We start from the raw sequence: 15,180 nt of genomic DNA, 5'->3' as shown, positions 1-15,180 counted from the left end.
AAAATGCTGAACTTCAATACTCCAGTTCATACAAACACGATTCAGTTCTGCTAATTTAATTATCCTCTCGGCTAGGTCGTGCTTGGGGTTGCAGTCCGTCTCTGTAAGAGGCAGGGTCAGTTAACAGTTTGGATGTGATAGGAGAGAGCAGATTTTGTCGGCCACACCAGAGCACCTAGCGTGAAATCCCAATAGCTTCTGCATTTTTTTTTTTTTTTGCGATAAATAGCTTCTGCATATTTGATTGCAAACTACAGGTTCCGGCATTGAAGAAGAAAAGGCAGCGATGGGGCTGCGTGAGGCGGACATGGCCACCGCCTCCGTTGTGTCGGCCGCTGTCCTGGAGATCCGGTTCTGTGTCTGGGCTTTTGCTTCTACATATTTGATTGCAAACTACAGGTTCCGGCCTTGAAGAAGAAAAGACAGCGATGGGGCTGCGTGAGGCGGACATGGCCACCGCCTCCGTTGTATCGGCCGCTGTCCTGGAGCTCCGGTTCTGTGTCTGGGCTTCTCTGCACCGCGTCAGATCTCTGGTCCTTCACCGGCCTGAAGTCTCTGGCGCCGCGACTGATGCAGGGGCTGCGCGAGATGGTCGTGGCTGCCGCCTCCGTTGTGCCAGAGTATTGTCCTGGAACTCCGATCCAGGGTTTGGGCCTCTGCATCGCGTGCTGGTCCTTGACAGAACTCTAGTCGCCTGATGCCCATGAGGGTGACCCGGCTGCCGCCGATATGTAGCTCTAGTCCCACGGAGAGATCGAGTCCAGCAGCCCCGCCTCGATTTGATTTGCGAAAGTAGAATAGGTGAAGAAGACAACTCGTAGACAATCTAGCGACATGGTCAAGTGCGGCACCATGGAAACTCAGCAGCAGGCCAGCAGCGGACCAATCCTTGCATCTTCAAGCTGACTCATACTTTCAGGAAAGCTTTACTGCAGATCCGGCGCCTTGCTTCCTCCCAGCGCCGCCAATGGTAGATACCTCCGTCCTGGCCTCAACACCACCGTCCTGCTTTCCACGTCGGTGATCCCTCGCCATGCCACCGCTATTCGCCTCGCTGTGCTTCCGCTATTCGCCTAGCCTTGCCAATGCCAATTTTCTAGATCTAGATCGGGATAAAGGAAACACGTACGGAAAGAAACCGAGAAATCTGGCAAAATTTCTATGGAAATCGCTAGCAGAGGAGAGGATATATATAAGAGCGGACTATCGTGGACAGGGGGTAAGAAATTAAAAGGAAATCGACAGGGATTTGAGTTCGGTAAGAACTCGACCTGGGAGAAAAGCTCGTGGAGGAACTCGACGTGGGCCAGATTGGAACGCCACAGGCCGAATCGATGGGGTTTGACCTGCCGGTTTTTTCACTTAGCAGTGGCATCGTTGGTAATATGTTCTTTGGTGGGAGTGTAAAATTGTCCTATTAAAAGTTGGACGAAAATTTTGGCAAAAACCTTAGCTCCTTTATTATTAGGTATAGATTTAAACAGTCTTACATTACTGAACAGAAGAATGTAGTTGTTCAGATCAGTACCAACGCGGGAAGAATACAGTTGTTCAGATTAGTACCAACGCGGTGACAATGGGAACGAGTAAAGTTATCGGTTACATCTAATTTCTTCCCACGTTTAAACAAAAGTGGGAAGAAGTAACAAGGGATACAAAGTTGAGAGAATGGAAAAGTAGTGTACAATGTTTACACGGATTGAGTGCAAACATGAGGAGTCCCCGGATGCTTGCTTATCGCCTTCCTGAGCTGAGCCTCCAGACTGTCTCGGTCCCAGAATTTAGGCTGTGGTGGAGCATAGGACTGGAAACTAGCATTACCTGTTCGTGCAGACTGCAAAATGATACAGTCTCCTTTCCTCTCCTTCTTGTAAAAAATCGCCTTGAATGACACGAGGCTTCCCAGACGTACGATACCATCAAGTAACTCGCCAGCATGCCGTTCTGCTTCTTCGTAGCACTCCACAGTGAGGCTCTGGAGCTTGTGCATAGCCCCCGCCTCGAACACGAGGCAGACCTCTTCATACCTGAACACGAAATCCTGCAGATTTGGGAAAGACGCGGTGCGGAAGACAACACGTTCCTCATGAACATACTTCTTAACATGCAGTGTAAGGTGCACCAGTAAGGTGAGCCTCGCGAGAACCTCAGCGCCATCCCTCGGCAGGGAAAAGACATGAATTTTCAAGCTTCTGAGGTTGTCAAGGTGGCCGACCAAATCTTGAGGGACTGTGGAGAAAGGGAGTCCCAGCACATGTAGCCTCCTAAGATGTCGTGAAGGGAGTGACCAGCAGGCCAGGACATCATCAGTTTCCAGTGATCCATACATGCGGATTGTTAGGGACTGGAGCCTTCCGAGTCTGCAGAGGGAGGGAGCAAGATCATTGCAAGCTTCTTTGGAGATGCCTCTACGTAGCACTAGCTTCAGCTCCTTCAGGTCACACAGATCACCGAGACCTCTGATGTTCTTCACATCCTTGAGATCTATGCTGAGCTCGCCCAAAGTGCGGAGGGCAAGCATCCTGCTGATCTTGCCGACCGGCTGCATGGTGTGAGGAACAGTCAGATGCGACAACGTCGTGGGTAACTGCTCCAGATGTAAGGAATCTCTGATGTCGTCGCCAACAATCTCCAATGTCTTCAGATTTCGTAATTTCCAGAGTTGGGTCAATAGTTTCTTGCAGCCAATGCCTCTGATCCTCAGATATATCAGCTTGGTAAAGATGCATATGGGAGGCATGTCATACTGCTCGTTTCTGGAACCACATGCGTCAATGTGCAGAACTCGCAGCTGTTGGAAACTTGTTAGAGAAGGCATCCGTTGAGCCGGACCCCAAAAGCTGAATGATCTGGCCTTGGTGACAGCCATGCTTCTCAGCAAGTCCTTGTTGCCTTCTGATGTTCCGAATTGGAGGGACAACCGGCGAGCCTGCAAATGTCCTTTCATGCACGGTGGATCACTAACTGCAGGGGATCCCTTAATCACAGTGATGAAATTTTCTTCTGTGGACTTCACTATGATAAAGTCAAGCATTATGTCATGCACCCGACAAGACAACACGTGCCCGCAATCATCTAACTCGGCTATTTGGATCATGTTTTTGTTGATCAACTCGTTGAAGAAATATTCTGCTATCTCCTCCGGACTGTAACCATGCTTTCCAGTAACGAAACCCTCGGCTACCCATCTCTTCACCAACTCAGCCTTCATTATTTTAGAATCCTCTGGAAAAATACCAAGGTATAGCATACATGTCCTAAGGTCTAAAGATAAATTAATGTACCCCAGATTAAGCACATGTCTCATCAAATGTATCTCAGGGTTCTGCGCCAATTGGAAACCAAGGTAATTTTTTATGTTCTCCCATAATTCCTTTGAATGTACCTCTTTCTGACTAGCCAAAATGCTGGCTACACTGAATATGACCAATGGAACTCCTTCACATTTCTTCAAAATTTCTGTAGATACATCCTTCAGTTTCTCAGGACAATCATCTTGAGAGGGAAAAATTCTTCTATGAAATAATCTCCTTGAGTCAAGATCACTAAGAGGTTTCATCTTGTAAACATGGCCATCAAAATCAGAACAACATGCCTGAGCTACACCTTCGATACGTGTAGTAGCTATAACTCTACTAGCAAGACTATTCTCCACAAAGGCACATTTGATAGTGTCCCATGCTTCTATTGTCCACAAATCATCAATGACTATAAGGTACCTATGAAATCATGTAAAATAGAAGCTGTCATACTCAAAAACACCATAGGATCCTCACCGATGCTTTAGTGAAGCTTAAATACTTTATTTAAATCTGTGACAAGTGATTTAACTTGGGCTATATGGATGATACATATAGTGTTTAATAAGAGTACAAATGCTCACTTTTTACAGGTTATCCGTATGGTTCCGCTTTGGACCCACGACTGATCCTTTCTTCTACCGGAGGCATAGCGGGTGAATATGGTTTCTAGATGCACCCGTCTGGAGATGGTTGCTCGGGATATCTACAACCAGGGTGGCTGGCTGTTTTCTAAGAGATTATAAGATGCATAGGCACTATTTTCTTTTATTTCACTGGTTAATGGATACCCGCCAAGAGATGTAAAATTTGATCTCCAAACTCTGAAACTCTGCGATACAACAGTTGTGTGCATCAGTTGATGCAGAGGCCAAGACTATTTTCCCTTTCCGAAAAAAACTAAAAGTTGTTCCAAATTTAAGTAAAAAACGTAGTTTTTCTATGTATGTATGAATGTGGCTCCCTAAAAGTAACAGTGGGGGTGTGCTGTTTTGGCTCCAGAACTCACTAACTAGGGTTTACTTTAGTGTATATCGAATAATCAAACAAAATTCCTAAGACTTCAAAGGTGTACTTTGTGGATAACTCGTAATATCTATATATGAATGCACGCGTTGCAGTATGTACACCTATATATCTTTACATACTTTTTGCTAAACTATGCATTCGTATTTCCTATTGTACATGTATGTGTGTAATAGTTAGTATATATTCATTATCCTTACATGTTCATTTATTCATGTTGGTGAAAGTAATGTAGCTCAATGAATGAGTATACAGTAAGATATTCAGCTTTGTGAAGTCTTTGGCGAGTATTATTTAATACAGCGGTAGACTATTATTCAGTGTTGTTTGCTATGTTTTAGAGGGGTACATTGCCTAAATTGTATTTGTCGTGCACTAGAATGATTATTGTAAGGATTTTGTTATTGCTATATTTTGTGCATTTTCAAAAATTATGTACTATCTCAAATTAAAAAAATTCATTTGGGAATCTGCATGTACAGTTTGAAACTTCCAACTGCAAATATGTGATTTTGTAGTTGCATATTTTGAAGCGCATAGTTTGGTTTTAGGTATTCTATTGCATAGGTTGCACCTAAAGTCTGAAATTGCATATGTTTGGTTGTGCAGTTTCTGCTGAAAAAAAATTTAAATATGTAATTGGTAGATTGCACATTCTAAATCCTAAAAATACACGTAGGATTTTTGTCCCTTAGACTAACAGAGACCACATGCGTGTGGTGACAAAAGTTGCTCGCAAGTGAACCAGTAAGACATGGGCTAATCTCTAGCCATTTGAGTAATTGCGTGAGATTCTCTCAAAAGCAGACGATTGCCGTACATTAACGAACAGTTGACAAATTTCTAACAAAAAAAGTGTGACTTAAGCCTGAATTTTGATCACGGTGTAAGTAATATTTGATAAATTTCAGCTCATGATTGATTATGTAACTACCTAGGTGAAAATACTTCCATTTATAATTAAATAGGGAGGCAATTAATTATTCTTCAAATCAGACCTGCAGTACAACAGTGCCTTCTGTACTCACACTAAATTGGAAACATAATACATAGTCTGCTTTTATCTGTCCTTGATCTACACTGTCCTATGAGTATGACTAATACATCCGTATCATTGTACAGGCCAGGCATTAACAACTAATATAAAATTAAAGACAATTATAACATGCTAAAGTAAGAATTGTAGTTGCGTCAGAAAGTTGTCCAAATGGTGATAAAAGCGAACAAAGATGGAGAGACTCAAATATGTTACTCCTACAGTATTTCTTGCTAGAGTGTACTCAAACTAATTATACTGTGTTATAGCTGAATAGGTAGGGTCAGGCGAGCATACCTTTTGTCATTGAGTTGTGCTCTCAGTCGGGAGATGAGTTGGTGCTCATCAGTTAAGCATGAAGGGACCGAGTCCCCAACTTTTGAGAGTATCTCTGAAAAGATCTCGTTCATCCTTCGATTTTGAGATACCGACACTAAAGCCGCGCAGTCGAATTGACCTGCAACCTTCTCATGGACTTGGGTAGCGAGAGTTGTCTTCCCCATCCCTCCAAATCCAACAACAGCCACAACTTTAAGCGCCCGTGCGCCATGTTGCTCTGCTCTCAACAGCTCCATGAGCTTGTTCTTCGGGCCATCTATGCCCACAAGTCTGTCAGACACTGAATAGAGTGCACACAGACGAGGGTCAATAGCCACGGGGCTCTGACAAGAAGCACCAGCTCGCTCACCGAGCTTATATCGATCACGGCGTTTGCCTGCTTCCACAACCCGGGACTTGAGTCCTTTGATCTGACCGGCTATCTTGTGTGCCGCCATCAGTGTCGTAATCATGTTCAGCGACAAGGCCCTGGCACCAGCGCAATCAAGGTCATCGGTGATGGTGTCGACACAGTCCTCCATGTCGTAGGACAGGTCGCGCACCTCGTCCCGCCATGCCTTGTGTTGCGCGTCAAGCTCACCGTCCATCTTGGCTAGCTCCACGAGCACAGCCTTCATGCTGCTCATCTCGTCACACAGGGAGGCGATCTCCTTCTTCACGCCTTTGGGAAGCTTGTACTTCTCTCCCAGCAAGGCGCCAAGCTTGGGCAGGAGCGTCCGCATCGCTCCTGTCACAGCGCTCGCCACCACAGCCTCCATCGGCAACTAGCCGCAGGATCGTGACCACTCTTGGAACCAGTTTAGTGCAACGCAAGCGAAGAACTATGCGTGAATTGAGATTTCAGTAGAAAGATGGAACAGGTGCTGGTGAAGGAGCTGTTGCAATGACAGTATATAGAACTCCTCCACCGAGAAAAGATGCTTCCTTGTAGCCTTCTAAGAAATGTTCACACAATGGATCGGAAACTTCGTGTGTGGCTCCACCAAGAGCATGCACCACGCAGGCCACAGTGCGCCTCATCATGATAACATTGACAAGATATTATTCTACTAACAGAATACTGCAACATATTATCTTCAAATTTATCCAATATATGTATGTACGAGTAGGTTTCAAGTGTATATCCTAGTAAGGGTGTTGATTTTCGATACGACCCACCCAAGTCTTCGAGATTTCCAGATCAAAACTTGTTTTAGAATTGTATCGTCCAGATTTTATCAAATTCAAACTAAATTTAACTAAAATTGAATTTCATTTCAGTTGGTCTGAAACTGGTTCGAAAAATTCGGGAGAAGTATATTCAGAACCTAGTGAAATATTGTTGAAATTTTAATCCCTGATCCTAGTCCTCATGTATAATGACTAATTAGGTGACATCGACTCCACTCAAGAGTTTGCACTTACACCATGGGTGATTAATAGTAATGATGTCTCTAATTGTGAATTTAGCCGATGGTTTTTCCAAACTGACCATGTGACATGGATTATGAAAGGTGTTTTGCCTAATAGAGACTGCACCCCACTAACAATCTCGATGTGATCTTGATGTGATTGCTTTTATCATGTTAGGTGATGCATGCTACGCCTCTAAATTTTTAACAAGCTATCCACAATTATTAGAAGAATCTTTGTTTTGTTTTATGCACACTTGTATTGCCACTAGCATGAAGAAACAACACAAACTTCAATCGTTAGTCCCACAAAGTCGTGCTCGGCATCCTGCATAATAGAAAAAGATAATTACGATTGTAGACCTGCCTATAGAAATTAGAAAAAAAACATTAGTAAGTGGAGGAATCTAAAAAAGTCATAAAGGTTGCAATCTCTACTTTCCTTTTTCTCCCTTTTGAAACATAAAGTCGCTATAATTTTAATATGATAATCTTTGTTGTTATGAAGAATAGGTCAGCTTCTAGCAAGTTCATAATTATCTTTTGTTCACCGGTTCACTTTGTAGCAACCTGCTCATCCCAAGTTCAAAGCGCTCAAGCTTTGTAGGCCACATATATAGAATTTTGAGAAATGAAAACAGAAGTTCGTAGTACGTTGAGATTAGCTTCCTTGTGAAACTGGTCATTTTCAGCCTATACACAACCGAAGCTTCCCGAATAAATGCAGGATGGTATGTTTTTCAATTTCTTACTTTACACTAAGGATGATGGGTTTTAACCCTCCGCGTCTTGCCGACGGGAACCGCCAGTAACATGGTGGCCCCAGGCCCACTTGCTCCAACGACGACGACGATGACCGTGCGACTATGCTATTTATCTAGAGTCGTTAGCATCTCACAGCACACTGGTGTCATCGTGATTGCCAACAAGTGTACACAACAGCAGGAAACCATACTTTGAAGAAAACAGACCGGGTGATTGAACCGGTGAGGCTGTCAACTCAGTTTTCACCGGTCGAGAACCGCTGGTTGGCTCAATGTCTGGTATCTGAAGATACATAGTGATAAATGTTTTCTTAGAAGTGCAGCAATAAACAAATAATTTAGTATGCAGAAAAAATCAGGCTTAGATATTTGGCATAGCAGCACATGCACATGTAGGCCTGTAGCAAGCCAGCAACAGCCAAAAGCCAAGACCAACAGCAATGCACAAGCAACATGCAATTCCAGCCAGCAACACCAGTGCAGCTTGCAGTTGCAGCGCATACACATGGAGGCATGCAAAAAGCCAGCATTAGCAAGAGGCCAAGGCTAACTCTCCTTCTCTAGTGCCGTTCTTTCATGCAAGAAAAAAGCCAGCAAATACATCAGTCAAAATATACCAATCTCATTTTCTAATCTCCCAACTCCCTATGCCATTTTGGCATGATCTCTGTAACAAAATCTTCGCATGTAAATTGAATTCACAGAATCACAGGAAGAGGAGTGAAAGGAAATTGAAGTACTGAACATACTTTAGTTGTCCTCACCTGGCCGGTTCGGGGACAGCCGGGTCCGGGAGATGAAGCAGAATCGCTGGCCGGCGTCAGTCCGTGAACTGCGAATGATAGCAGCACGTACAGCGGGCCGGTGGAAGACCGCGAAGGTGGCCGGCTGGCGCCGTACTAGCGGCGGCCGGCGTTGGTGGCGGGTGCCCGCGGAATCAAGCGGCGGCCGGATTCAGTGGCAGCAGCTGGAGGATAGCGACGCCGGCGAGTGGCAGCAGGAGGAGGAGGAGAGGGATTCTAGTGAGTGGCGTCCCACCCGTGCACCCGAGCTTAGTCCCAAGCGGCGGCCGGCGGGACAGGAGCGGCCATGGCGGCGGTACTTGGTGGTGGCAGGACTGATGGGATGGAGATGAATCGGGAAGAGATAAGTCCAATTTACCCCTAAACTTGTCTCAAAGTTCATCCCACAACCTCAATTTTACTCTGGTTCAAACCCTGAATTCTAAAAACAGTTCAGAATCACCCCTTGCATTGTCTTAAGCCAGTTTTTTTTGTCACGTAATGTATCTTTACTATTATATTGGAGTTGGGATGGTGTGCCACTTTGACATCAAACATGGAGTAATCCGAGCCATCAAATCGCCTCAAACGCGCCCATATTGGGAGAATCAGTACCATTCGATTGCACTCGCTCAAGAGAGAAAAGGCAAGAAAATATTACATACCAATCGTATTCCCACGATCAAGGTTATCTAATATAGTACTCCCTCCGATTCATATTAATTGACTTCAATATGGATGTATCTAGACACATTTTAGTTCTAGATACATCCATATTAGAGTCAATTAATATGAACCGGAAGGAGTATGAACACATCTAACAAGGAAACGAATTATCCACCCACTCACGGTGGTAACCAGGGGATGTTTTATAGGAAAGTAATCAAGGATCATTAGGAAAGCAATCATGCTATTTTTCTGTCCCGCTCGTGTGGCTCCAGATGTTCAGTATGTTCAACTCCGATGGTGAGACCAGGACGAGCGTACATCGACGTCCAGGTGTTCTCCCGCTCCATCTACTGCAAGCTGCTAACGCTCAATGAGCCAATGAGCAAATGATCTTCAATGATGATACACATGGAGGTACGTTCACATGATCGCGGCAATGTCCTCAATGAGCCAATCATCTTCACGGAGGACGACAGACGATGGAGCAATTTCTTAATATTCCTATCAGCCAATAGCCCACTTAGCGCGGCGCCCTAGCTCCCATGCCTCGACCTACCACCCCAGCATGCCACCGGCACCGCCCCTGGCCGTCTGTACCAGCTCCGGCCTTCCGCACCACTGGATCCCGACCGACTGCAATGCTATCGACTTCCTCCTGCGCCATCGACAACTTCCCCATGCTCTAGCATGTGGTGTGGATTCCCCGCACGCCAGCTCACTCGAGCTGGGCACTAAGGACGAGGCCAACGCGCGCCTTAATTAAGGTGGCCGACCAGGAGAAGCCGCAGTTGGAGGCGGAGGTGGAGTCAATGTCCAACAAATTCTCGAGCCTCTGCCACCGCCACGGGAAGCAAAGTCCCGACGCTGCAAAGATGACGTGAAGATAGCCATGGGAGGCCTAAATGATGTAAGCATTGGATCCTCACCTCTGTTTCCTTCTCCCATGCCCGATTTCAGGTTTCGGCTGATTCTACTGCTGATCTGGGGCGAAGCTTATATCCAGTCCGTTGCATTCACCTAGCGATCCGAGCCTCCCGTTGACCAGACAGAGCTCACATGCGCGTATAGAATCCGTATCTGGTGTATATCCCGATTTCTGCGGTACCGTATTGGTCGGGGAAGATTCCCGCCGTGGGCCCCGCCCGTATGTCCACATACGCATCGTCACTCTCCCCACCCCCCACCCACCGCTCGTCTCTGTCTGTTCCTGACTCCACTCCTTTCTCCTCACGCCTGTAACTGCGCCGCCGCCATTACCGGAATCAACGGATAGCTTCACGCAGAGAGCATCTACAGATCGAAAGCCCGTTACCGATAGCAGGCGGGCGTCCGTACCTGCCTATGTCGCCGTGGTGCGGGTTCAAGGGAGATGAATCCGCCCCAGACCCGTCTATGCAGTGTGATGAGCACGCCGGCGATTCTGAATCCGGCAACGAGGTAAGCTTTCCCAGCCGCTCACGGATTTCATCCCGGTGCTCAACGCATTCTCGCGATGCGGCGATGCGGCTGCTATACACATGCCACTGACGCGAACCACCTTTTCATGACCTTGGCATTATCCTTTTGTTGATGGGAACAGCAGAAATCTGATGTAGCGGTGATGACCAATAAATTATCTTTCCGGTCGATACCACGCGTCGTCTGCGGGCCCCTACCGTGTATCGTACGTGGGTCCCTCCAACGTATCGTACTGCCGTAAACTCGTATTGGAGAAAAGTGGCCGGTCAAACCTTGCAGCTGGTGGGCCCGGTGCGCGAATCTTACAGCGACGAGGACGGCGGTTGATATCAACAACGCCCCAGATCAGCTGTGCGAATGCATTTTCGTTTCGGCTGGTATATTTTTCAGGTTTCAGCAAGGCTATCTTGGCATCACCTGCACCATGTGATGCATGTTCCTGACGTGATGTTATCTTTTAGGTTGCAACTCGGAAATATGTGGCCAATTTGTGTTTGCATATTTTGGTTAGATCCGCACACATGGATACTCTATCATACCAATTGGAAGAAAGCTTTTTGAATTAGTTCTTTCGATTTTCAGATCTTTTCTAGAGCATCGATTTACTATGCAATTGGCATAAACAAGAATAAACTATATTTCTTCTTGCATAGTGATTTGATTAGTTTATTCTTGCACCACATGGTGGTCAATCAGAATGTGGACTTGAATCTTCACTCGACGTGAGGTGGAAGGCAGTGATCTATATAGGCGGCCAACTTCCCCAGATCTGCTTAAATGTAGGACGGAGAACAAATGGGCTTTTTTCCCTTGTGCTTATACAAAAAAATCTTCTCCAATCTTAATGTTGGTGTTGGATAAAGTAAAATATCATTGGTCGTACTTTGTGATACATAAAAGGGGTGTTTTTAAGATGCATGGTAGAATAAGAAACACCCATACCATATTCACTCATGTTCCTACTCTAATTTTAGTTAGTGATTTATTGATGCTCCTACGCTATTTTAGCTATTGGCTTACTGATGTTCCTAATCTAATTTTATTTACTTGCTTACTGATGTTCCAACTCAGCTTGTTTCTACTACAAATTTTTATCTGATAATGCTAAATAATATGATTCTGGATAATCTTACAACATTATAGTGTCTTACGTCATATTTTTTATATGTCTAACATCTCTGTACTAATATGCAGATGCAAAGACGCCATGTTGAGGCAAGTTTTGTCTTTTGCTGCAGGATACATTTCCATAGTTTTATCAACAGTTATGAATTGCTTGAGAAAGTAGATGAGTGGGCAACTCGGTCCTACGGGGAATCGGTAGTCCACAACATCTACATGTCAAGAGTCATAAAAGTGTTTGCATGCAAATCCACAGGGAACATAGCTGATTCATAAGATTAATAGTCCTTGTTTTGCACATATGTGCAGGATGCCAGAGTGGCTATCTCCACTGGTGTATCAGCTACATACCAGTTTGGTCTTTGGTTTGTCTGGAAGATTATACTTCAAATATAAGGGGAGTGGTGTTTTGAAACATGGGAGCATATGCTTCCTTTATTTTAAAATTCATCTTACACATATTTTGAATTTCAAAAAATTGAAACAAATAATTCGCACGTACATTTTCACGTGCTACACGCTCACAAAGTTGTTTCATAAAAAATGGACTTATCATGTGACGTGTGTAAAAAAGACAAAACTCAGTACTAAAAATAATGTTTTTTACAAGGTAAATTATCTCTTTTTTACATAGACCACAAAAAATATTGATTTTTCCTGAAACTTGAGGAATGCACATATATTATGGAGATGTACATGTAGAATTTTTTGTCAAAAATTTTCGACAACTCGAAATATAATTTTTCGGTATAGGGAGCATACGCACCCGGGAGCCGAATTGAATTTCCGAAATATAAGCAGACGACTTTGGTCTTTGGACAAAGTTTGAAATGGTTCAGCTCAGTAGCTTTATTTGTTTTGTTTCATGCATAGATTTTACTTGTATCATGCATTTTTTGCCCGGAAAATTGTTTGGTAAAAGGATATGTGAATCTGCATGAAAACAACGCATTATATATATTCACAAGGAAGGCCTAGATTTCTGACATAGTAAAACATAAGGGATTGACATTCAGATCGCAATCGACGCAAACTACACAATTTTTATCAGTATTGTCTTAAACTTGTGAAGAGAAAAGAAATTGAAAAGCAGGACGTGATACTCATCAGGATAAAGTATATGCACGGCGATAATGATTGTAAGGCAATCATAATGCATATATTGTAACCAAAAATGTTTTGACCAATGTGTGAGGTCTAGGTTTGTTTGACCGTAGCAACGCACGGGCATTCAACTAGTTGTATTGGTAAAATAGTTTGTCATGTATTCTATGTCTTTAACTCTTCATCTTCAACTCTATGCTTCATCTTCAACTCTTGACCTGCCGGAATAAAAATGCCTCACTCGCGGCTTGCTGCACTGCGTGGTGGTTGCTCCGTGCTGGCGGAAGGCTAGGCACGACAGGAGATGTAGAGGGCACACGCCGGGTGTTATTGTCCGATGGAGGCATCCCTCTGTGGTCGCCATGGCCTCGTTCCAGGGAGGAAGACGATCATGATAAGGCATGATGTGATCATGCGATATGATGAGAGAGAAAGTACATGTACGGTGTATGTTATATGTTAATGAGTTGAAACAGTATATAGGGAGAAAACCGCTAACTGGCAAGAAAAACCGGTTCAAAACTTGTCAAAAATGGTAGAAGGTTCAGTTCCGAATGGTTTATAGAATTCAGGATTGAAGATTGAACCAAATACTACTAGGAAAAAGCCTAGCCGTAAAAAGCTATCAGTGCCGCACCACTTTACCGCACCAAAAAGCGGTGCTCCACTACTAACTTATTACCAATGGCGCACTACTATATTGATAGGCCACTACTAAGTTTTGAGCTGAGTTACAGATGGGTCTCAGGTTAGCAGTGGTGCACCACATATAGGTGCGTCATTGCTATTCGATAACAATGGGGCACCTATATGTGGTGCGCCACTGTGCTGCAAACAGCAATAGCGCACTGTAACGTGTAACGTGCTGTGCCACTGTGCTGCAAACAACAATAGCGCATTGTAACGTGCTGCGCCACTGTGTACCGCACCGCGCATGCTTCTACCGCACAGCATCGCTTGGAAACCGCACCGCACTGCACATCACTCCACCGTCCCCACCATCAGAGAGAAAGTTCCCACCGACAGCCAACCCACCGTCCCACCTCTTCAATCAATCAATCGCAGAGAGAAAGTGCCCTCTTCCTCTCTCCACACCACACCTAGGGTTCCTCTCCCCACCGCCGCCTCTCCCCCCCCCCCCCGGTCTAGACCAGCCCGGCGCCGCCCCTTCTCCCACCCGCGCGGCGGCCATGCTCGACCGGTGTGTGGAGGTCGCGGCCACGCTCCCGTCGACGCGCTCCCCGCCGGCGACCTCTCCCTCGCCCTCCCCGCCGGCGCAGCCGCGGCCCGCCGCGATCTCTCCCTCCGCGTCGCCGGCCGCGGTACCCACCCGCCTCGTAACCGCGGAGGACGACAGCTCCCAGGCGAGTTTGACCCCGCGGCGCCGCGGCCGCTCGGGTTCGCGCCACACCGAGCACCACCCGCCGCCGCCACCATCCGCTCGCGGACGAGGATACCGCGGAGTGCGCACCGCTCGCGGACGACGAGACCGCCGTTGGAAGACGCGCACCGCTCGCGGACGAGGATACCGCGGAGCACGCGGCGGTGGGCCAGGACGGGCTCATCTTCCTCCTCCACTCCCCACCAGGGCGGGCGACGGACGACGGCGACGGTGCGCCGGCGAGGAGCACGTCGACGGGCAGGCGGCGCTGGCGGCGACGCGGTTCTTTAGGACTAGATTGCTTTTTCGTTTTTGTTTACAGGGTGCTTTCTGTAAAAAGATGTTGTAATTTTTTGCTTAAGTGCTCTGTAATAAGTAATATAATTATTATAATGTTATTAAAGGATGACCTGGTCCAAGAATGTTTGTTGTTTTCGTTCCTGGTCAACTCGGCAGAACAGGTCCATGTGGCCTTTTTTATTTTTTTATTCATTAACAAGCAGTGGCGCACCCAATATGTGTAGCGTGGCGTACCCTATACCTGGACTAGTGGCGCACCCTATATTTGAACCAGTGCGCCATTGCTATATAATTTACTAGTGGAGCACCTCGAGGTGTTAGCAGTGGCGTGATATTAGTGGCGCACCACTAGTGCGCCACTGATAGAAAAAATGGTGCGCCACTGATAGCCTGTTTTCTAGTAGTGAAAGTAAAGTTAAGGGTTGTAATCTAAACTTTGAGACAAATTTAGGGGGTAAATTGGACTTCTCTCAATCGGCAATTCGGGATCTTTCTTGAACTGACAGAAC

The 15,180-nt window shown here is 45.7% G+C and overlaps 1 protein-coding gene across 2 annotated transcripts; it reads right to left on the bottom strand.

Annotated features, from left to right (window-relative positions):
* Positions 1 to 1,500: 1,500 nt before the first annotated feature.
* LOC127340975 (disease resistance protein RGA5) lies at positions 1,501 to 9,036 on the bottom strand. 2 transcript variants are annotated; one of them, XM_051366745.2, is made up of 3 exons: positions 8,620 to 9,036; positions 5,659 to 7,419; positions 1,501 to 3,719 (listed from the first exon to the last, which is right to left on the bottom strand). In XM_051366745.2, the coding sequence occupies exons 2-3, from the start codon at positions 6,456 to 6,458 to the stop codon at positions 1,691 to 1,693; spliced, it is 2,829 nt and encodes a 942-aa protein (XP_051222705.1). In that variant the 5' UTR covers positions 6,459 to 7,419; positions 8,620 to 9,036; the 3' UTR covers positions 1,501 to 1,690. The 2 variants fall into 2 exon arrangements, with proteins under 2 accessions (XP_051222705.1, XP_051222704.1); XM_051366744.2 differs by lacking the exon at positions 8,620 to 9,036 and having other exon boundaries at positions 5,659 to 8,613.
* Positions 9,037 to 15,180: the final 6,144 nt, after the last annotated feature.

This window comes from Lolium perenne, chromosome 3, assembly GCF_019359855.2.
Source record: "Lolium perenne isolate Kyuss_39 chromosome 3, Kyuss_2.0, whole genome shotgun sequence".
Taxonomy (NCBI): domain Eukaryota; kingdom Viridiplantae; phylum Streptophyta; class Magnoliopsida; order Poales; family Poaceae; genus Lolium; species Lolium perenne.
This window is presented reverse-complemented; position numbering and strand designations above follow the sequence as displayed.